The sequence below is a fragment of the Prionailurus bengalensis genome, chromosome E4 (genome assembly GCF_016509475.1).
Source record: "Prionailurus bengalensis isolate Pbe53 chromosome E4, Fcat_Pben_1.1_paternal_pri, whole genome shotgun sequence".
Lineage (NCBI taxonomy): Eukaryota > Metazoa > Chordata > Mammalia > Carnivora > Felidae > Prionailurus > Prionailurus bengalensis.
Genome location: NC_057360.1, coordinates 18243531 through 18267414, shown reverse-complemented (window position 1 = coordinate 18267414; position 23884 = coordinate 18243531). Strand labels below are relative to the sequence as shown.

Here is a 23884-nt window from a genome sequence, read left to right as displayed (position 1 = left end):
CAGGGAGGGCCTCAGCTCCAATTTTTTCTCCCCTCTACTATGAGACTCCTGAAACCATTGTTTGGTTTTTTAATCAATCTCTTAGAAGTTATTTTCTATTTATTTTCTTGGCCACTAGCCCTAAGAATGCATGGGTTAGTAGTTAGCAGATATTTTAAAAGAAAATTCTGAGCAGAACCTCAGGCTCTTTTTTGGGATTTCCATTTCTATGGGAGTCTCGGATGACTTAGAAGGCCTGACCTCCAATTTTTGTCTCCCCAGTAGTGAGATTTCATCAGGTTCTAGCTGCTCTCTGCTCTGCCTCTATTCCTTTCACTGAGAATTTGGCAATTTCCCTGAATGGAAAAAAACAACTGAGTTACACACAGATCTCACTTTAATGCATTTTCTTCTCACTGGGATTGGGCCTTCATCCTTGTTGTCTCGGCTGCTGTCCGATGTCTTCAAATAAGTTTTTTCTTATTTTATCCATTTTTATAGTTAAGTGAATCTTGTCAATGGCTCAGCTCCAATAAAGTTAGAAAACATTCGGTGGTCTGCTCCCAGCCCAGTGATTCTTATCAGGAGTCCAAGACTTGTCTCCATAATGGCCAGACAGATCACTTCTAAAGGTTTTTAAACACATAGATTCAGTTCCCAGTGATAGATCTGGGAATCATGAAAACTACTGCCAGGTAAACCTTGCCGTCAGGACCCTCTCACATATACACCAAAAACGTTAAACATTGGCAAATCAGGTGTGCACTAACTTGGGGATACTTTTTTGCAGTGTTGCGTGTTCCTCTGAACTCACTATTATTAAATGCATTATTGGAATATGACCTTCTAGCCTACCATGAAGGCTAGAATGACACATTTGCTTTCATCTAGAAAGCACTAACCCCACAAGTTTCTGATTTCTCATGTACCCTGAGCTGCACATATAAAATTTAGTGGTACACGGATTGCAGAGCCCTAAAACTGTATCGGATACCATAGAGTCAATGAAACCCAGCATACTAACGCAGCATTCAGTTTGGACCACCCCATGTTTAATTTTTTATTGTCTCCTCCTTTGCTTGAGATATGTACCCCTTCTAGATGTTGACCTGATTCACTCCAGAGATCTTCACGTTCTGGTTTCCCCCTGAGCAGCAAACAATATTTTTTCATCTATTGCGAACCTACTTCTCGTCTTCCACCTTCCCCAATCCACAATACTAGCTGTCCTTTGACAACTTGCTCATATTTTCTTTAATTATCAATTCAACCTGTTTTGGACTCTCCTTCACAATGACCCAATCATACATGGATTTCACATCTACGGCATTATGTGATCTTCCTTCAATTTATTTCTCTCTGCCTCATAAATGATTACTAAGAAGATTAACTTCACATAACCTATTTCAAGTCATTTATAAAATGGTTTCTAGTCTCTACAGTCATTCTCTTTCCAACATGAAAGATTCCTCCCAGTTATGGTAATGCAGTTTTAAAATAAATTTTGGTAGAATCCCACTCAAGACTCTACATATAAATTTTATTGAGTAATTCCTTTTTAGCCACATTAACTGATTTAATGACTTATTGACTGATCAGTAAGATTTCCTTCATAACAATGATAACACATTGTAACAGGAATTATATTTCCTAAGAATGCAGAGGTTCAAGTGTTAAGGTGTCACCCTTTTCCTAGGTAAGCAGGCAAGTCCCACCGGCCTGAATTTCCCAGGATATCCTCAGGCCCCCGATCCTGGATCCATGGATCCCGAGGACCCATACGCACAGCACGCCAGGCTTTCTGCACAGTGATGACTGCAAACCAGGTTTTACAGTCCAGCCAACTTCTTTGCTAATTTCCCCCTCGAGGCTCTCCAAGATGTAAAACGGGTCTTATTACACATCAGCAACTTATTTACCTAGAGATCATATACTTGTCTAGAACATCCTGAGTATTTGCCACTGTTTGCTCTAATACCTCTTTCTTATCTGTATTAAACATTTTGACAGTTTCTCCCAAAAGCCATCCTCAGCCCAAGGCAGCGAATCCACGGAGTGAATGTATTTTTCTCTTTATTTCTTTTTTCCTCAAACTCCCTTCGCATAGTCCCTTGGGGCCCCCTTAAGTTTTCTGCCATATCTGGTCTTCACTTACCCAGGTGACTGATGGCTTCCTTGTCCCAAGGCCAGGTGGCAGCGCCTGCAAGGTCTTCCCGCACGGAGCTGGCAAAGTAGACATTGAGGAAGTGAGTACTGTTGAGCTGCAGTGCCTCCTTCAGCTCCTTCACACTCATGTATGCCCTGGACAGCACACAAGAGGAGAGCACGTCACGCTGAGGATCAGTACATAGAAAACAGCAGAGCCAGACCGAATCAGACTCTGACACTCCCAGCCAGCATTGCCCTCTGGAGGGGCAGAGGGGCAGAGACCAGGCTGTCATGAAGATCACAAAAAAAGGCACTAACACACATTTGGCAGATTTACTCCACGATAAATAACGTGGAGTTATTTTATTATTAGCACGGTATTTTTAGCACTATATTATTTATATGAATATTCGGTGTTTGATGTCATACTCCATTCTCACTCTACATCTAGGTTATTTTTTCAAGATAAATCTAATGATAGTCCTAACTATTTGCCCAGAGGATTAACCCCAGGCCATGGTGAAGTTCCAACTCTCAGTTCCTGGTTCCTTCTGCCACACTGCATGAATGTTATTATGATCAGAGGACCAATTGAATCTCTGTTTCAGTATATGGTGACTTTGGGCCTTATTTAAAAAAAAAACATAATGGTGACTAGGAAACATAAAGTAAAAAGAGAAAAAAGAAAAGGTGAGTTATGGGTAGGAAAAGATATCATAAAGTAACTGCAAAGAATGTTAATTGTGTATGTATTTTTCTTTCTAGTCCCTTAATCTGTAGACACGACTCCAACTCCGACCACCTTATGCTACCTAACAAGTATCTTTTCTGGTGGCCTTCAAAGCACTAGGCAATATCATGTTTGCACTTATGCACAGAATTAAAGGTCTACTAAAAACACATGCCGTACGGCCCATAAAAAAGGGAGACAAGCATGCTGTCCCTTTATGAGCTCATACATAGCCAAAAACCTTCATCTTCCTCGCATCAGTGAAACTTTAAACTTACCATAAGCAAACAGACTCACTCAACAGTCTCACTGAAGAGCTATTTTAAGGACAAGCAACTAAAGCAGAGCTCAGTGGCCCTTTGGATCCACTGGATGCTTCCCGTAGTGATCATGGTCTGCCACTCAAAAAGTGGAATGTCCCTATCACAGCTTGAACTGGGCAGACAGCTCCCTCAATATTAGTTGGAAATTTCCTTCACAGATCATGCTTCATTGCTGCCATCCTGCTAGACCAGCTGAAATCCAGAAGCTCATGTTAGGACAGCGTGACCCTTCTTCTCTTGCTTGTTCTGCCTCCCAACCACACTGTTGATGCAATCTATTTAATCCACATGTAGGATATACTGGCAGGGAGTACCCAAGAAATAGAGATCCCAAAGAAGATTGTTTCTGTGTTCTTTGGAACAGAACCAAAAAAAGGGGAATAAAAGCTAAAAAACAAAAAAGAGTTTGCTTTCGAACCACAGATACTTGGGAGAAAACATTTAAAAAATACTTTTTCATATTGACTTATAATACCTTGGAAAAATAGTTCTAAGCCCCAAGAAATCATCCAAATTCCATGAGGTGATGTCACATGTGATCAGAGGGATATTCCTTCTGCTGCTTTCCTGGAGACACAATGTTTTTTGGACTGTCGCCTGCTTTTCCCTGGATATTAGTCACATTCTCTTTCCCTTTCTCCTTTATGAAAAATAATGACAATTTCCTGTATTGACAAATTGATGGTTTGGAGCTATGATGACATCAAACAATTCTTCAACATGGAGAAGCAGGGCCAGAAGAAAGGAGCAGAGAGAGCATGAATGGGGAGAGGGAAGGGAAGGGAAGGGAAGGGAAGGGAAGGGAAGGGAAGGAAATAAGGTTAGAAAGAATCAGAGACTGAGCCTACACACAGCTCAAGGTACCAAAAAAGACAAGTCACACCCTCTCTCTGTTTCTATTTCGGAGTCCCCATTAAAATTGGGAGTTGGTAATTTGACAGTTTTTTTTTTTCTCTTTTCTCCTCCCTCGCTTTCCCCAAATCCCCCTGCTCCTGGCATGGTTTACTTGGGCTATCTGTGTGTTACTGGCTTCTCTGTCTGCCATTAACCAGCCTTGGCTGCCATCCTTCTGTCCTCCCTCAACCCAGCAGTGGCACTAATTTCCCTTGAGCACACTCCAAGAGGCCTCCTCCTCCACCAGCCTCATTAGCTGGTTCTACTCATCTCCCTTGTTCTTTTTGCCCAATCCTCTCTCAAGCCATAAATTACTCTTCCAGATGACAGTGTTTATGTCATGCTGGTGGCAAACTGGGTGTGGTTGCTCTGACTCTTGCACTCCACAGAGATATGTGTAGATGGAAATCAGCACATATAAGGGGGGGATACATTTTAAAAAGCTAGAGACGGTTGGAAATAGTCATTAAATGAACTGGTAGAAGATAATCTTATTTTGTTGGAAACAAAGATATTTTTTCTAGATTATTGCTTAATCTATAAAGAGTAAAGCTGTAGCTATCAGTGTGTCCACTTTGCATGTAGGATGCCTTGCCTATAATAACATGTACACCTTTTCAGAACTTAGAGCTAATAAAGATAAACAACTTACTGATGTGACCAGAGCCTGGCTTAGACCTAGGGTATGGAAAAATGGACATTACTCTTAAATTCAGGGCGTAACATCTTGCTTTAGAAATGATGCGTTCAGAGAGAGACTTGATATGCAAAATAATTTATTCAAAGAAAGGTCAAAAAATATACATAAATGTCAGAAAAAGCATAAGCTTTTTGAACTGACCAGACCGTGTATGGAAAGGGAGATGAACTGAATTAATCTGCTTAATTTCTGCCAGGATCTCCGTTTGCTCATATTCCCCATACCCTGGACTGAGGTACTCGCCATAAAATTCTCTCTGAGGTCTCAGACCAACCAAAGTGAAATTGCGTTTTGATGTTTATAAAAATTGTCTCAGAAACAAGTTCTGCTTGAGGCACACATATTAAGTTGTTCCGCCCACCGCTCAAGTCTGTTATTTCTGACGTGGTCCCTGGAAGAATGCATACCCGCCTCACCATTTTATGACAGCGACCTGCTGGTTTGGGATTAACCGTTGCCTGCTATCTAGACCTGTATTTCTTTGTCCCCCAGACTTAGTGCATTCATTTGGATCCATGCCGTGGCTCCTCGACTACTGACTCCCAGCCACACTCCAGTGTCTTGAGAGTACATGCAACCCCAACTTTTGCTTAGTTTCTAAGGAGAAGTGAAAAAATATAAAGCATGCCTATTTGTGCTCTAGCTTAATAGTTGAATAACTGATTCCTTTGTAGACTAACAGAAATAATTTCAAGAATATAGGCAGAAAGAAGAAAAAGATCACGGGCTGTCTGAAGGACACTGAACCGGCCATCAAAAATTGGCACGCTGAAAAATAAGACATAAATGATGCAGGTGTGCCCCGAGATCTCCCACAGCCAGAGCAAGCCCTCTCCAGAGGAAGGCCCTTCTACAGGTGAACAGCAGCCTCCGTGACAACAAAACCGGGTGCTCCCAAGGCCCTTCAGCCAATCAGTGTCATGGCAACAATGGTGCCAAAGTTGGAGTATTTTCGGTTGGTTAGATCAAAACCTTGCTGTCATTACTGTACACGATGGTTCTCTACCCAGTGTGTGCAGAAGGGTCTGCCACCTCATCTCCCATGCACTTTGCCAACCATGCTTCTCCCTCTTGGTCAACATCACCTTTGGCCTGCTTCCCCAACCCTTTCATTGTGCCCGCACCACGGGGCTTATCAGTCCACAGAGTACCAACTAGTGTTCTCCTAGTGCCCAGTGCAACTCTAAAAACAGTTTTCTCCTTCTCTCAAATTCCCCCTGCCCTTAGGTGCATGGGACTCTACTACATCACCATACACTTTATACTCTTCTTCTCTTCCCACCTTCTGGTTAGTCCATACACATCGAGGGTTTCAGCATCTCGCCCAAAGCCTTCTCCTTTCCCACCTCCTATCGTAACCTGAGAAATTTCAACATCTATGTGAAACATCACTGAAAACAGTCTTCTTTTTGACTTCCTTACCTCCAGTTGCCCCCCCCCACCTCATTCTCACGGTCACCTTTACTCAGAGTGGTTTTTTATTCCTGGCCTCCTGTAGATCTTTAATTCTACTTGTCTCTGCTTAGACTTGTTTATGGTCACCTCCTCTCCAGGAATGATTGGAGATCACGATTCTTCTTTTGTTCCTCCTCTCCCACCAACTTCAATCTCTTAATCCCCTGACTCTTAGTAAATGATCATGCCTCCTTCTTCAATGGTAAAATTGAAGCCATTCATCATGAACGCTAACACACACTCATACACACACACACACACACACACACACATACACACACACACCCTTCCTTACCTATTTTTATTCCCTTACCTCTGGTCCCACAGGATGAGGTTTCTGAGCAAATAATAGCTAACACCCTCTCTTTTTCCTTCTCCCTTTCCAATTCAAACTTCTTGAAAGAATAATTTCCCAATCTCCCATGGCTTTTTCCCATGCACCCCCTAATCCCATTGTAACCTGGCTTTCATTGGCACCACTTTATCAAAACTGCTTTTGTTAAAGTTGTCAGTGACCACAGAACTGTCCCTTCCCACAAAATGAGAAAAGTTCAGTCACCTTCTTATGGGAATCCTTTGCTGTATTTTTATATTTACTTACTTCCTGCTTCTTAAAGTTCTCTACTTCCTTTGCTTTTTTTTTGCAATGTTCTTTTCTGGCTGTATTCTTGCTTTTGAGACCACTCTCGAAAGGGCTCCTCTTTCCCCTTTCTAATCCTTAAAAGTTATTCCCCAGGGTCCGGTGGTCCTGTTCGGGTACATTCTTTTGTCATGCTCCTTGTTCACTAGTGGAAACTCTTCTACATCTGAACTTGAAAGCATCATCAGTGCTTGGGTAACTCTCAGAGAGGGAGAAAGAGAGAGAGAGAGAAAGAGAGAGAGAGAGAGAGAGAGAGAGAGAGAGAGAGAGAGAGAAATATGACTATAGATTCTTGCTTCTATTTTAAAGCAGGACATCTCCACCTAGACCATATACAGACATCTTGAGGTCAAAATGTCAATGTGATGGATGGTTCTACCTGAGCACAAAAGAATTCATATACAGTGAAGCTCAGTAAATCTGAAATAAATAGTGATCTGACCAATGAACCTATGGACATCTTTTCCATGGACAGATATGCAGGAAGGGTTGTTTGGCTAAACACAGAGGAAGTATATGTCTGTGGCCACAGAAAGACAAAAAGGCTAGGACAAGGGAAGGACCACAATGGCATTTTGTCCCCTACCTAATTTTATAGACTGGATTTTGAGCTCCTCAGGAAAAAACAAACAGCAGTCGTTTCATAAAATCAGTGCAACCCAGGATACACAAGCAATGCTTTCAGGCCTAATAACAAAATGAAGCACCAGTTGAGGATAAGGGACACTCTCTCCATTTCTGGAAAGAATTAAGGGATGTCAGCACCATTCTAGCACTTGAGAGTTTTACAACCTTGGGTTGCATTGGAAGCCAGCTCTCTCAGGAGGCCAGCTTTTCCCTAGAGAAACAGTGAGGGCAAGAGCATCAGCTGGAAACGCTGAGTGTCAGCAGGCAAGGTACATACCATTGCCAGAGTTCAATGGCAAACAGCAGGAGAACCGCAGAAACTGGTGGCCGTGAGTGTTTAAGGCACACCCCTTCTGGAGACTCCCAGAAAGACTACAGAAAGGGAACGTTGTCTGAGGGTAAGATTTTGGTTATATATTGAACTAATGTAATTTGATTGTTAATGGTAGCATGACCTCACTCATGCCCACAGGGCCAAGTGACTACATTTGTCTCTGACACTGAACTCAGTCTTTTTTTTCCACTCCTACTTCTCCAGTGTCTGTCTCTGAATTGGTGCTACTCTTATTACCCTCTCTGTGACACAACTAGAAAACCTAGGATTCCTCTCTCACTCCTCCCTCCCCTCCACTTTACTCTCCTCAATATAATCAGTCACCTGCTAACAAGGCCCAAGGAAAAAGACACCATGATGATTATTGTTTCTCCTCTGAATGCCATAAAAGAGGCTAGATATATTAGGACATCATCAACTGGGAATATATTTTTTCTTCAGATTCAAATATGAAACACCTGACAATACTTATTACACCCAAAACATTAACTCACTATTGCTAATTCATATGGGAATGAGTAATACTACTAGAAGAAAAATGGAACTATTATTTAGACACATTGAACAGTTGGGGCGCCTGGGTAGCTCAGTTGCTGATTTTGGCTCAGGTCATGATCTCACAGTTCATAAGTTCGGGTCCCGCCTTGGGCTCTGTGCTGACAGCTCAGAGGCTGAAGCCTGCTTCAGATTCTTTGTCTCCCTCTCTCTCTTCTCTGCCCCTCCCCTGCTCACATTCTCTCTCTCCCTCTCTCTCTCTCTCTCTCTCTCTCTCTCAAAAATAAACATTAAAAAAATTTTTTTAAGAAACATTTAAGTGTTGTAAGACCTTGAGGCTGAAATAAAAGAAATAACTAGAGATCAAAAGGGTTTGAAGTCCAGGGTTGCAGTATCTTCTGTGGCAGGCAGAATAATGTTCCCAAATGGCCACACTCTAATCCCTGGAGCCTAGGGATATGTTACCTTACATGGCAAAAAGGGCTTTGCAGAAGTGATTAAAAGTACTACCCTTAAGATGAGAAGATTATTCTGGGTTATCTGAGTTGCCGTGGTTCCAGTTCTTGGTGATAAGCTTGCCTACCTTATCAAGGGAGCCATACCATGAACCTTATTTGGAAGATGAGCATGAAAATACCCAGAGAGCTTGTTAGGTCAGATAAGGGAAAGGAAGAGTGTGATGGAGGAGGTACTCAGTAGAATCAAGAGAAAATGATCAGACCAATGGTCAGAGGAGGTCAGTGTGTCACTATCCTGAGGAGCACGGGCTCTCAAGCCAGAATGACTTGGTTTTGAGTCCCCAACTCTTTCACTCGTTGGCCACGTGGCCCTGGCAAGGCACCTACCATCACTACTCCTCGGTTTCCTCATCCATAAAACGAGAATAATGAAGTATCTACTGTATATAATTATTGAGAGGAAAAATGAAATAACATTTATAAAACCACACATAATCATTCAACAAACCTTATCATCGGTAATAGCAGTGCCTACGCCCTCAGACGACTACATAGCTAGCAACAAAGCTCAAACATCGTTAATAGAAGAAAGCAAGTATCATCCCCAAAACTTGATGGGGCGCCTGGGTGGCTCGGTCAGTTGAACATCTCAGCTCAGATCTTGATCTCAGGGTAGTGAATTCAAGCCCACACTGAGCTCTGCGTTGTGCGTGAATACCTACTTAAAAGAAAGATGTGATGGGGAACTAATTATGGGTTATGTCTCAGGAGGGATGTACCTTTCTTACAAGAAAAAAATTAAAATGAAATGGAGATGAAACCACAGTGCAAAAAAAAAAAAAAAAAAAAAAAAAAAAGCAAACACAACCTAAATCTAAAACCTGAAGTAAACCCACAATGAAAAGCTTTTAGTGAAAATGAAATCACAATGAATCTTTTCTAGGCACAAATTGTAGCTGGCCCTGTCGGGCAATGGATAGTTTTGATTCCTCCCCAAACAGGTGCCAAAACTGACACAAAATAAAAATATAGTAATGACCCAGAATTTCAGATGCCACTATCTCTGCCAAAAGGCTGACTTTGTTAATAACAATGGCAGCATGTCTGATAAATACTTCTCCCTACTTCCTGATGATCTCTCTCAAAAAGTTCAGGAAACAACAAAGGGATATGATAGTTTGGCTGTAATTCTTACTAGGAGGGAAGAACTATCTGGTTACATGAAGTGGATGTGTTCCTTCAATGAAAGAAACTACATTTTACTTTTTGCCACAGGTGAGGCTGGTTAACAACAGCCTCGAAACTTTAGGGAAACAGATTTCCAAAAGTAAGGAATGATTCCTTGGCCCAGGATGCTCAAGGGGAACATGGCCCTTTGGAAGTAGAAACAGCAAAAATGCACTTAATTCTAGATTGTCCCGATAAAGGCAAAAAGAGACACAAAGCATCAAATAGAACCAGGTTCTGTGAAGGGACTATCTGCTCACCTAAAAAATAACACATGTCGATTTTAGAAAGAGGAACTGCATAAAACTGTTAAAAAGAAAAAAAAGAGGAAGAGAGAGGTCAAAAGAAGATAAAGCTCAGGACCAGCAAAAAAATGGGAAAAAATGCAAAGAATGATAAATTTTTAAATTTCCATTTTTCAGAATAATAAGCAAAATAGAGAGTATAATGACACAGAAGGGGAGAAAAAGCTGAGCTGTTCAAAGTCTGCCTTGTTGCCAAGACAAATAACTGTGAAAGTGGAAATCTATTCAATGATTCATTAACCTGGCAACCATTTATTTGCCCTAATAATAACAATGCTCAAAATTAACTGAGTCCCAACTATATGACAGATGCTTCCTATATATTTTCTCATGTAAAGCTCCCAACATTCCTATGAGTTTAGTGTATTTATTTTGCTTTACATATAAGAAACTCAAGTTTACAGAATTCACGTCACTTGCCCCAAACCACACAGCTTGTAAGTGTTGGAGGCAAGTTTTAAACCCAAGCTCCTCTGACTCCAAAGCACACATCCTTTCTTCTATTCTTAAATTGGTTTCCCCAGCATCTGTGAGTCACTGTGTTGGGCCTTGGCAATAAAAAAAATACATAATACACAACTCTTGTTTTCAAGAAACTCAGTCTAATGAGGAACACAACCATGTGAACAAATAATTGTCATACAGGGTGAAAGACACTATAATGGCAGTGCCCACAAAATTACACTTGTCATGAGGAGCACTGAGTAACGTACAGAATTATTGAATCGCTATATTGTACACCTGGAACTAACATAACACTGTATGTTAGCTATACCGGGATAAAAATTAAAAAAAAAAAAACAAAAAAAAAAAAACCAAAAAACGACATGCAAGAACAGAAACCGGAGTGAAAAATCGGCTGGGAGAACCATACATTAATGAGGCATGGTCAACTTGGTGTCAGACATCGTGAATTGGTTTGCGCACATTATTCTACCCTCCTTCTAGTGTGTTCCTGCTCCGGAGGACAGAAGAGTTGAATGGCACATTTTCCCACGTCTCTTGTACATAAGGATCCGGATGTGATTTAGAGTCCGCCTAGCGGCTGTGCTCTTGTTGGAAGATGGCAGTGAGGTGAAGAGCTCACTTCCGCCTGCTTTTTCTTTCTCTGCCTGCATCTGTGGCTGGCTGACAGCATTCTCGTGCCCAGCCACCAGCGTTAGGGTGTGGGGCAAACACCTGTTCCTGGTGTGGCTCTGGCAGGCACAGCGTCACTGCAATGGTGGCACAGAGGTGGCTTCCTGACCTCCTGACAGCGGCCATACAGTGTGTTCTGGAAGCCAGCAGTTGCACGGGGACCTCAGGACTCCCCACCTTCCCAAGAACTGGCTCCACTTGCAGACCAGTTCTTCAGTGCTGCTCTGGGAGGCACCCTGGATGCCCAACCTACATCCTACTACGCCAGCCCTTGCAAAAACTTTGTGAGCAACAAAATTCCTGTATTGAAGCCTTTTTCATTAAAATGGCAACCATGCTTTGTGTGTTTTGCATTTAAATACTGACTGATTCAGAGATGATATTCCAGCTGTGTTTTCAAATTTGATTTTAGTCCTCAAGCAGAAAAGTCAGGAAAGATATAGTCAAGCCAAATATATACATGACCGAAAAACAACAACAACAACAACAACAACAACAACAACAACTAGAAGTCCTAATTGATGGAAGAAATAGTGTAAGAATTGTTTTTGAATGAACTGGCCTCTGGAATCATGAGACTTATACCCTAAAATCTCCAAAAGACATGTTTGGATACTTACACAACAATGAGCCTTTGTGGGTAACAGAGAGGTGCAAGACAGCTGAAGACTGAGAAATATTTCAAGTTCCATTAGAAGTAGAAGGAGAGATTTGGAAATTACAGATCAGCGAGCTCAGGGTCAACTCCCGGAAATATTTCCTGTGTGTTATTAAATAGGCAAATTGTTACTACTAAGGTAAGAAAAAAGTGATTATGGGCACTACTATGGGCTCACTTAGAAAAAAAAATCATGCAAAGGTAATCACATTTCTTTTGTTGTTGCTTTGGGTATTTTGTTGGACTTGCCAGCATAGGTGATTCCTTGGAGAACTGTACCTTGATTTAACAGGATATGTGATACATCGTTCATGAGATCTTTATAGAGAGGGTGGAGAAATGTGCACTATTACACATTCATAACAACTTGCATCAAAGTTAGGGACTGTCTGAAGGCAGTTCAATATCTTGGCCTCGTATCTGTATTTGTCCCTATTTCATTGGGTTATATAATCAACATCTTGCAAAACTTCATACAATGCAAGTTTGTAAGTTTACAAATGACATTAATTGAAGAGAGAGCATATGTTGGGTGGCAGAATAAAGATTCAAAGAGGTCTCAAAAAGTAGTAATTATAGGGGTAAACTCAAAGGTAAAATGCAAAAGCTTGGAATGCAAAAGTCAAATTTAAACACAAAAAGAGGGGGCGTCTCAGTGGCTCAGTCAGTTAAACGTCTGACTCTTGATTTCGGCTCAGGTCATGGCTCATGGTTGAGAAGTTCGAGCCCCACATTGGACTCTGCGCTGACAGTGCAGAGCCTGCTTGGGATTCTCTCTCTCTCTCTCTCTCTCTCTCTCTCTCTCCCTCTCTCTCTCTCTTTGCCCCTCCCCTGCTCATGTGTGTTCTCTCTCTCTCTCTCTCTCTCACTCTCTCTCTCTCTCTCTCTCTCAAAATAAATAAATAAACTTTAAACACAAAAAGAGAACACGATTGCTAAACTATAGCAAAACTCTGGGTTTGGCACCAATTAATAGGGAAAAAGGCCTATGGATTTCAGTTGCCAAAAACATTCCATCACTCCCTGGGGGAAAATGTACAGACCCCTAGGATTCCATGCTGGCCACAAAGGCTGCACTGCCATAAACAGACCTGTGCTTGGTTAGTCTATCCTCCTCTACGGACGTTGGAACCTTAGACATGTCCAGAAGAGGAAGATCTGACAACAATGCCATGTGAAGAATGGCAGAAGAAATGGGGCATTATTTAATCTAAGAGGCAGGAGTGGGAGGCAGCCTGAAAACTGGTTAAAGGTTTGCAGTTCAATGACATGTAAGGACCGTGCTCTGTATAGCAGTGGAAAGGATTAGAGCCAGTGGGTAAAATTACAAGGAGGTATATTTTGCCTCAATATATTAAAAAAATACATTTTAGTTGTTACGGAATGAATTCCCTATTACTAGAAATATCCAAGCTAAAGCTAAAGGATAACTCTGCAGAGATATTGAAGAGATAAGTCTTATATCAAACAGGATATAAAATCAAACTATCCCTTACAATTCTGAATTGTCACAATGTTGAAGGTATAACACATTCTCATTGTTTCAGTGATTATTATTTTTTTTTTTTTTTGAGACAGAGAGAGAACAAGCAAGCAGGGGAGAGGCAGAGGGAGAGAAAGTATCTTAAACAGGCTCCATGCCCAGCACAGAGCCCCACGTGGGGCTCGATCTCACGACCATGAGATCATGACCTGAGCCAAAATCAAGAGTCCAATGCTTAACTGACTGAGCCACCCAGACGCTCCTCAATGATTATCTTAATACAACTGATTTCTACATCTATAGCTCCCTCTTTTCGATTCTCACACTTTTTAAAATATTTCTACCAGGATAGCCCTTGTTGTGGGCTAAAATGTGTCCCCCCCGAAAGATGTTGAATCCTAATCTCCACTATCTGCAAATGTGACTTTATTGGGAAATATGGTCCTTGCAGATGACCAAATTAAGATGAAATCATTAGGGTGAGCCCTAATCCAATATGATTGTGTCCTTATAAAAGGCAGAAATCCCAGAACTTTCAACAATAGCCAAATTGTGGAAAGAGCCTAAATGTCCATCAACTGATGAATGGATAAAGAAGATGTGGTTTATATATACAGTGGACTACTACTTGGCAATGAGAAAGAATAAAATCATGCCATTTGCAGCAATGTGGATGGAACTGGAGGGTATTATGCTAAGTGAAATAAGTCAGCCAGAGAAAGACAGATATCATATGTTTTCACTCATATGTGGGACTTGAGAAACTTTACAGAAGACCATGGGGGAAGGGACGGGGGGGGGGGATTACAAACAGAGAGGGAGGGAGGCAAACCATAAGAAGACTCTTGAATACAGAGAACAAACAGGGTTGATGGGGGGTGGGGGAGAGGGGAAAGTGGGCGATGGGCATCGAAGAGGGCACTTGTTGGGATGAGCACTGTCTGTTGTAGAAGCCAATTTGACAATAAATTATATTTTTTAAAAAGCAGAAATCTGGACATAGAGGGAAGACAGTGTGAAGAGACAGGGCAAATGAAGCTTTTTTTTTTTAATGAAGCTTATAAGCCAAGGAACACCTGAGACTACCAGAAGCTGGAAGATAGATCTGGAATAGATTCTCCCTCACAGCCCTTAGAAGGAATCCACCTGTTAACACTTTGATCTCAGACCTCCAGCCTCCAGAACTATGCGAGAGGATACATTTCTGCTGTTCAAGCCACCCAGTGTAGGATACTTTGCAATGGCAGTTCAAGGAAACTCATACAGCCCTCAACAATGCAAATCTGCAGGTCGTCTACCCGATTTTATTCTCCCACCTGCCCCAGACGACCCAGTCTAATTTAATTTTCTCTTCTATTCATGCTATAATAATTCTACTATTTGCTGCATTCCTTTGCCACTGTCACTATCTGGATGGAATAGATCCTTTTTACTGTATTCGCCATGGACTAAAATGTCTTCCTATTTTTCCTCTGTAATCTCCACTCCACTCCAGCCCACCCTGCACAACATCAAAGCTGGTGTCTCCCTGCTTACTCTTGGTTCCCTGTGGCCTACACAACAGTCCTTTAAAATCCTTTCAGTTGCCACGCAAAGCCCCATAATCTGACCCCAGTCTACCCTCCAGGCTTGCACCAGCACCACTATGCCATTGACTGAGCTAAACTGATTTATTGTTGATGACACACCTGCTTCTGATTTTTCTTCTTTGCCTCCCTGTGTTGCTTATGCTGTTCGCCCCTTGCATATACAATTATCAAAACTGTAACTAACACCCCTTTTCTAGCTCACTTCTGTAAAGTCCAGTCTGATTACCCCGGCCAGAAATGAGCCATGAAATCCGAGCCTCTACCTTATTCAGTCTAGTCTACAATGCACAATAACAATACGTAAGCCTGCTTTGGCAGTATTTCCCAACAGTAGAAACCCTATCTTGATATACTTAACTTGTATGAGTTTCAAATACGCATGAACAATAACAGTAGAATAGCAACATTAAAAAGTATAATAACACAACAGTATAACAGCATATGTTATGCTAATAGAAGAGTGTAATAGCAAACAAGAGTACAATAAAATATAGATAATGTAAATTTCCATTAACATGGATCTGACAAGATAAATTAAAAGTACATAATGTATATAACATTCATACCACAAAGTCATTAAAAATAAACTAGATCTGGGGCACCTGGGTGGCTCAGTCTGTTGGGCATCCAACTTTGGTTCAGGTCATGATCTCATGGTTCATGAGTTTGAGCCCTGCATCAGGCTCTGTGCTGACAGCTCAGAGCCTGGAGGCTGCTTTGGATTCTTTGCCTCCCTCTCTCTCTCTGCCCCTCCCCTCTCTCTCTCTCTCTCTCTGTCTCCCTCTGTCTCTCTCTGTCTCTCTCTGTCAAAAATAAACATAAAAATTTTTAATTAAAAAAAAACTAGATCTTTATGTATTAAAATAGAAAAGTGACCCCAATATAGTACTGATTGAAGAAGCAGGCAGTGCAATGGTAAGTGTAATGTAATTCCATTTATTTAAAACCATATACATGTCAATCTAGATATCTGGAAGGAAATGAAACAAGTAATGAGCTATAAGCTAATTTTCTCTTCTTTGTATTATTCTGTATACAGACATATATATATATATATATACATATGTATACGCATATAACACAAACACACCCATATACACACACATACATATATGTATATATTCTGTATTGGTGTGTTATATATGTATATATACAAATGTATGTAAGTATATATAATAGAGCTTTAATTTTTAATAAGTAATGTTTTATTAAATACAATATTAAATAAGTGCACATTTCCTTAGCAGATGTTGAGATGGGGTTGTAAAGTTTACATGAGATTTCCAAAAGTCATTGCCCGGGTGCAGTTTAGTCTAAGGATGGGGGAGGAACTAGTGGGATTCTGAACAATGTACTATTAATTCAACAATAAAACATTTTAAAACATTGACAATTTGGTATATTTATATAGTTATAGTTCTGTTAAGAAAAAATTAGCATTTATAAAACAGATACTTCTTTATTTCAATATTATAGGGCATTCGTTATTTTAGTATCTGGACAAAGTTCCCAGAAGTGGAGTACCATGTCTTTCTCAGTGTAAGAGCAACTTAGTATATCATCTTGCATATTATCAATTGCTCATTTTTTTTAATGTTTATTCATTTTTGAGAGAGAGAGAGAGAGAGAGAGAGAGAGAAAGAGAAAGCACAAGTGGAGGAGAAGCAGAGAGAGAAGGAGACACAGAATCCGAAGCAGGCTCCAGGCCCTGAGCTGTCAACACAGAGCCTGACATGGGGCTCAAACCCACGAACCATAGGATCATGACCTGAGCCGAAGTCAGACGCTTAACCGACTGAGCCACCCAGGCGCCCCTCAGGTGCTCATTTAATAGAAGTTGAATATATCAGTGGTAGACATGGACTGTAACTGGAAGTTGAACCAGAGAACCCTCTATTCTTCCTCCCTCACAAATCTGCCAATATTGCCGCCTCCCATAGTGGTCTAGAGACTTCTGAAAGAGCCAAACATCAAAGAATAACATATAGGACCTGCTGCCTCTGACAGAGAGCAAGAGACAAAAATATGCCCAAAGACAAAAATATGCTCTCTTTGACAACTCTTTGCTGGTGACTAAAGACAGAGCAGGTTCTTGGCAAATACAGTGCATAACAATAAACTCTCTGGGTCTGGGTAGGAATGGGCAGTGTAATTCCACAGGCATTACACTGGGTTTAAAAATAGGAAGCGTTTCCCAGGAGGAGCGGTCCTTGTGGGTAACCGGAGTGGACATAATATGTTTCAACTAATGGTAAAAATCCATGAAATCATCCAATATTTTAGTCATTCCTTTGCGTTTTGGGTTTTTTTTTTTAAATAATTTATTGTCAAGTTAGCTAACACATTGTATACAGTGTAGTCTTGGCTTTGGGAGTAGATTCCCGTGATTCATCCCTTACATACAACACCCGGTGCTCGATCTCAACAAGTGCCCTCCTCAATGCCCACCACCCATTTTCCCCACCCCTTCAACCCTCACCCCCACTGACCCTCAGTCGGCTCTCTGTATTTAATCTCCTATGGTTTGCCTCCCTTTCTGTTTGTGACTTCTTTTTCCTGCCCTTCCTTTGTGTTTCTCTTTTCTCTTTTCCTAAAGCTCCTTCTTCCATAGCTTTAGAACATTGTAAAAGGTTTTCTTCAAATCCTATTTTTGGGCAAAGCGTTCTTTACGTAATATGCCACACACACGCCAACACTACAGAAGTCGGTTCTTTCTGATGATACACATGCACCAAACCAAACTCTTAACTTTCTGTTCTACTGCATGGTGGGGAAGGTGAATAATCCTATAATAACAGGACTATGATGACTGCAAATCCTTTACACTTTGGCTTCAGAAGGCAGGACAACACACTCGTTAGTTCAGACAGTCTGTACTGAATACCTGCTAAACCAGTGCTGAACAACTGGGGTACGAGGCTGAACAACCCAGATAGCACTCCCAAACTCATGGAGTTTGTGGTCTGGTAGCGGAGATAACAAGGAAATGGGCCATCGCACTGTGACTCAGCAGATGTTCTTAAAAGAAAGTCAATGTGTTGTGACAGTCCACAGACAGGAGCAGCTGACCAAGATCTAAGGCACTAGGTAAGTCTTCTCAGAATTGACATTCATTATAGCAAGTCCTGGCAGACAAGAAGGCATTATCCTGGTCAGGGAGTGGCCTAAGAGGAAGAGGCAGCCATTGATACAAGGTGCCACGGCCTGGGGAAGAGAGAGTTCATGAGAGTTGGAGAGAAGTGGAAAGATTGATGCTGAACAGAGTAACAGCAGCCTTACTCTGAGTAAGATCCTGAGAGTTCTTGCAAATCATAGTTAAGAAGTTTAGAGTTCTTTAAAGCAGGGAAGCGTGGAGAATGGATTCAAAGAATGCAAAACTGGAGGCAGAGAAGCCTCTTGGAAGGCTGTGGATGGGTTTGAGAGATATTTAGGGGTAGAGTCCACAGAAATTGGTGATCAATTGGATGAGATAGGGTGACGAACAGGAAGAGACCAATATGATTTCTGGGTTTTCAAATTAAGGAACTGGGTAGTACAACTCACTGAAGAGCATTCAGAAGTAGGAGGTGGAACAAGTCTGGGTTGGAGTTCGAAGTCATCTGTGATAATCAAATGAGAGATGCTTATTAGACAGGTGTATATGGTGCTTTAGATCTGAGCAGTATATGAATTCAGAAAGCATTAACACATAGATGATAATGAAATGTATGCAATGAATGAGGTGGTACATTATTGACTTCCTAATAGGTATGCTCAACAACACAACATGTGCTTAGGGAACCAGGAGAGAGAGAGAGAGAGGGAGGGAGGGAGAGACAGAGAGAGAGAGAGAGAGAGTTCATTTTCAAAACCATATCTGTAAATGTGCAATCTGAGAGTCCAGAGAGAGACAATATTAATTTTGCTTTCTTTAAAAATATAAATATTTACTTTTGAATTATATATGACAGGATGGTGAAGGGATGATCTTTTCTGAGGTTCTTAAAAGCCTCAATTTGGCCCATGAAGAGGGGTACAGAGTGACCAAAGAAGACATAAAATCAAAACCTAAGGAACAGTAACTTTAAGGAATAGGCAAAGGAACAGAAATTGGCAAGGAGGTCTGAAAAGAAGAGACGAAGTGGCAGGAAGAAATTCGGGAGAGCCACGATCTCCAAAGGCAAAGGAGGTGATCAATCCAAATGTTCCTGGGGACTGAAGTAAGAAAGAGAAGAACAGAAAAGTTTCCTTCAGGAGCAGAAACGAAAAGAAGGTTGGTAACTTTGACAAAAGCAGTTTCAGAAAAATAGTAGAGGCGGAAACCAGGCTTCCACAGGTTGGGGAGGGAGTGGGTCTTGAGGAAGAACAGTTAACAGGCACAAATAAGAATCGTGGCAGTGAAGAAAGATGAGAAGATGTAGAGGAGGCCTGGAAGTTTCTGTGACAGGAAACTGAGCGTTATTAAAAGGAAGATGCCAGTAAGGAGAGAAAAAAGGGAAAAGAGAGACAGAAATAGTTAGAATTAAATGCAGAACCCAACAGGAGAGATCTACCTCACACAGGAGTGTGGGGGATACCATTGGCACCCCACCCAAGCAGGTACCGCCACCCTGTAGCCGCTGTGAGTGTTGGCTGCTAAGAGAATTCCCCTTAGTCAAGGCAGAACTGCCTCCTCCCGAGTGCAGCTCCCAGACAATGGCTGATTGACAGAAGAGTGCAAAAAGCCAGATCTCTGCCCCAAGGTGGGTCCAAATCCAGGGTGCAGTGCATGTTCCAGAGCTCACTGTGAGACTGGGATGAGGTCAGACTCTAGCTGAGACCACATGCTTGCTCAGCCCCTTGCCTGGCCCTATCCTGTTTCCCTCACCCCTTTCTGCTGAAAGAAACCCTCTGTAAATCACAAATACCGAAACTCCTGTCAGAGGCACCCCTCCTTGCGAACCTCCTCAAAGACAAGAGGAACCTATGCCCGTGCAACAGAAGAGGAGGAAGGACAGGAGAAACAATGCAAATGGTTTTGAGGGTTGGTGGCATTACACTGAGGGACCACTTCTCTAGTTTATGCCGCCTTCCTAATAAAGGAGAAGGTGAAGTGATGGGTCCAGAAAGTTGAGAAGACTTAGAAGGGGCGAAATACTCATTGTGGAAGAACAGGGAACAGGAAACCATTTACTAGGCAGATATAGGGGGATTATAGATGGGGTTTATAAACAAACACTCCCATGCTCACCTTCTTCCAAATCCAATTAGTTATAATTCCTACTTGGAAGTAACTAAGGAGAAGGAAAAAGAGGATCTTCTGTTGTTACTGATGATTTCAAAGTTGATGAGTCTTTCCTAGATGTGGAATTTCTAAATATTACATAATAATAAATTCTGTTCATTATAAATTGGACTTAAAGATGTTCTGCTTTCATCCTCAACATTCTTTGTAAAACTATCCTCTGCAAGGTCGCCAATAACCTCCCAGTTGCTCTATCCAGTAGACATCTTTCTTTCCTTACTTCCTTGACCTCTCTGAGGCATGTGACATCACTGACCACTTTCTTCTTGAGACTTCCTCTTCACTTGCCTTTGGTAAGCCAACACTCACCTAGATTACCTCATACTCTATGGACCCTCCTTCTCATTCTCTCATGGATCCTTCTTTCTCTCCCTCTCTGCTAGGCACTGTTTTCCCTGGGCCCATCCTGTGCTTTCTCACTTCTCACTCTCCATATTCTCCTAGGGCGAACACATTCACTCCTGCAGTGATAACTCCAAAATGTATCTCTAGTTTAAATTTGTCTCCTCAGCTCCAGGTAAATATATAAAATTGTCTAATGAACCTCACCCCCTAAATGTCCCTCAGAGACCCCACACTCAACAAGTCTAAATAATTTCCACTCTTGCATTTCCCAATCATGGACACAAGTCTCACCATTACTCTGTATCCAACACAGAACCCAAGAAGGGAGTTATCCTAAACTCTTCTCCAAATTCACATCCAATCAATCATCAAGTCCAGTAAGCTCTAATCTCTCCCATCCACTGTCCACTCCATCATTGCTTTAAGCCAACATAGTTTCTCTTGTGGTTTTATGAGTAAAATCTTTACTGGCTGGCTAATCTCCAGTCTTCCCCCATCTTCTTCCATTTTCCATATGGAAATCTGAGAGCCATTCCCCTGCTCAAAACATCCCAGTGGTATCCAGTGTGCCTAAGACAAAATTCAAATGCCTTAATATATTTTCAAAGTCCTTCATGATCTGACCCCTTGCTACCTGTCTACCTTCATCTCTGGCCATTATTTCTCTTACGTTGTTTTTCCAAATTCCAAAGTACTCATAGCTCTACACTTGTGCTATGTTCTCGGTTTCATGAAATTGCACAAATATTTCTTCTGCCTAGAATGCTCTTTTTCTGCATATTTTTTGCTAATAACTACCCATTATCAAAAATTAGTACAGATATTACTTTTTCTGGGAAGGTTTCCCTGGTATCCATCCCAACTAAGGTAGTACCTGGTTGGTTCCCAGCCTAGCTACTACCTTAGCATACTCTGTGTTCCTCCAGCATAGCACTGATGGCATTATGCTGGGGACTGGTGGAAAACTGAAACTTCATCAAAGATCCCTCTGATTCCAGAGCTTTCTCTAGCTATGGTACAGTATTGCTTCTAATGATAGCTGAAATATTTCTCAATATTGAGTCCCTGAAAGGAATTAAAATAAATTTCAATGTGGGATATACATATTGTAATGCAGAAAACAGCCATTTCTGTATCATATTTGACTCCTTTTCATGAAACAATCAAGTGCAAAGGGCAGCTAACTAATAAAACAAGCATCTAAAAAATATCCCATCATTCATAGACTCCAGGGCAAGTTTTATTGGTTGTAACGGGGTACAGAATAGGAAGTTCCAAATGCCCCAAAGCTTTCCGGGCCCCTCTGATGGTACTCAAAACTTCCCTAGAAGCTGCATCGCTCTGCAACCAAGAATCATCATGCCTCAAGAGACAGAGGGATTCAAATTCGACCTTCTCACTTGACGCATTCTCATAAGCCCACACACTCCAGAAGGATGTTCAGTATACATGCCCCTGATGAAGAGGCTTCTGATGAGAGAATTTTTCTTTGGGTTTTTTTTTTTTTTTTTGCATTATCATGTGTAAACTTTGGTTCCAGATAGTTGCCAGACCATTGCAACGATTGCAGCTGCCCATCTGAAAGTTGCAAGCATTGTGGTGGCTGCGGAAAGAGAATTCTGTACACATGCACAGAGACGGCCCCCCTTCGCTCCCTTATCCACTCCCCAGTCTGGGCTTGTCCCTCACCACCTCCTCTCCTCTGAGAGTTGAGGCTCAGAAAGATACACCTTTTCAGCCACTCTATTCGGCTGCCTTTTCTAGATGGACAGGTCCAATATTTTATCTAGAGAGCGCATTTTCTCACTTCAACTTCTCTCCCTCTCCCGCCATGCACATTAATGCTTTGAAGCCATCTGAGGATCATTTGTTGGCTGAGTGATCACATTCAGAATATGGCCTAGCAATGACTCACACTCTTGTGGTCTCCCTGTGTTTACCATGGATATTCTATTCCAGCTGGATTTCCCTTTCCCCAGGAAACCTAGAGCTAAGCGATTTCTCCATTTTTCTCCTTCCACTCCAGCATCTCCACATGACCCTTTCACCACCAATGTCCTCTCAAAGTGTGTGTGTGTGTGTGCGTGTGTGTGTATGCACTCTCTATCTTGAATCTGCAGCTATGGGCTGCAGACCAATCCAGCCTGTGGCCAGTTGTTGTATGGCCTGTGAACTAAGAATGGTTCTTACATTTTGAAAGAGTTGGGAAAATAAAGAAAGATGAGAAGAAAATGCAAGAAAGGCCATACGTGGCCTGAAAGCTTAAAAATTTTTCACCATTTTTACCCATTTACAGGAAAAGCTTGCCAACACCTTTTCTATACTAACATATGTTTCTAAAGCATGAGTCTGAGTTCAGATGGACAGGGACTTTCAGCCCAGCTCTGCCACATACTCACTCTGTGACACTTTTCTCATCAGTAGCATAAAGTAATAACTCTGGTAACTACATGAAAGCAAAATGGCATGCCACACAAAGCACTTAGCGTACTGGCAACTCATAAGGAGAGCAGAATAAACAGTAGCTACTTTTTGCTATTACTTTTGGATTCGGAGGGACCTATCACACTTTTTATGCACACATATGAAAAGCTAACACTCAAGAAAGGCAACACATCTTCGGACCAATATGTGAACCACATCTCACATATTATTTTCAATTCCAATCCCTTCACTCTAATGTCACTGCCATGGGCCCTCATTATCTCTTGCCCAAGCTATAGCAGAGGTCTTCTGTCTTCTTGCCTCCGGTTTTACCGTCCCCAGGCCGGTACTCACGTAGTTACTGGCTTCATCCACCAAAGCCATGAATCTGTCCAAACTGCGACCTTGCTTACAGCCACCTCATCTCTTGTCACCATCTGGCTTGTGCTTTGTACTCCCACAACATCAAACCACTTACAGTTCCCCACCTACACCCGGCTATGCTGCTTCGGATCCTTTCACTCTCTCCTTTTGCTTGTGCTGTTCCTTCAACCCAACCCCTTCTTTTTAAATTATAAAAGTACTGCATGCACTTTACAGAAAATTTAGAATGCAAAAAAGAATTAAAATTACATTGTATCCAAATTCGAACTCCTCAGAGATAACTACT

General features: G+C 41.6%; 1 protein-coding gene across 3 annotated transcripts in view; it reads right to left on the bottom strand.

The window, feature by feature from the left end:
* The window catches only part of PAPPA2 (pappalysin 2), a 273265-nt gene that overhangs the window by 168315 nt on the left and 81066 nt on the right, over positions 1-23884 (bottom strand). For all 3 annotated transcript variants that reach the window (XM_043569391.1, XM_043569393.1, XM_043569392.1), the window contains one exon: positions 2135-2280. In XM_043569391.1, the coding sequence (XP_043425326.1) occupies positions 2135-2280 (146 nt within the window). The remainder of the gene's footprint in view (positions 1-2134; positions 2281-23884) is intronic.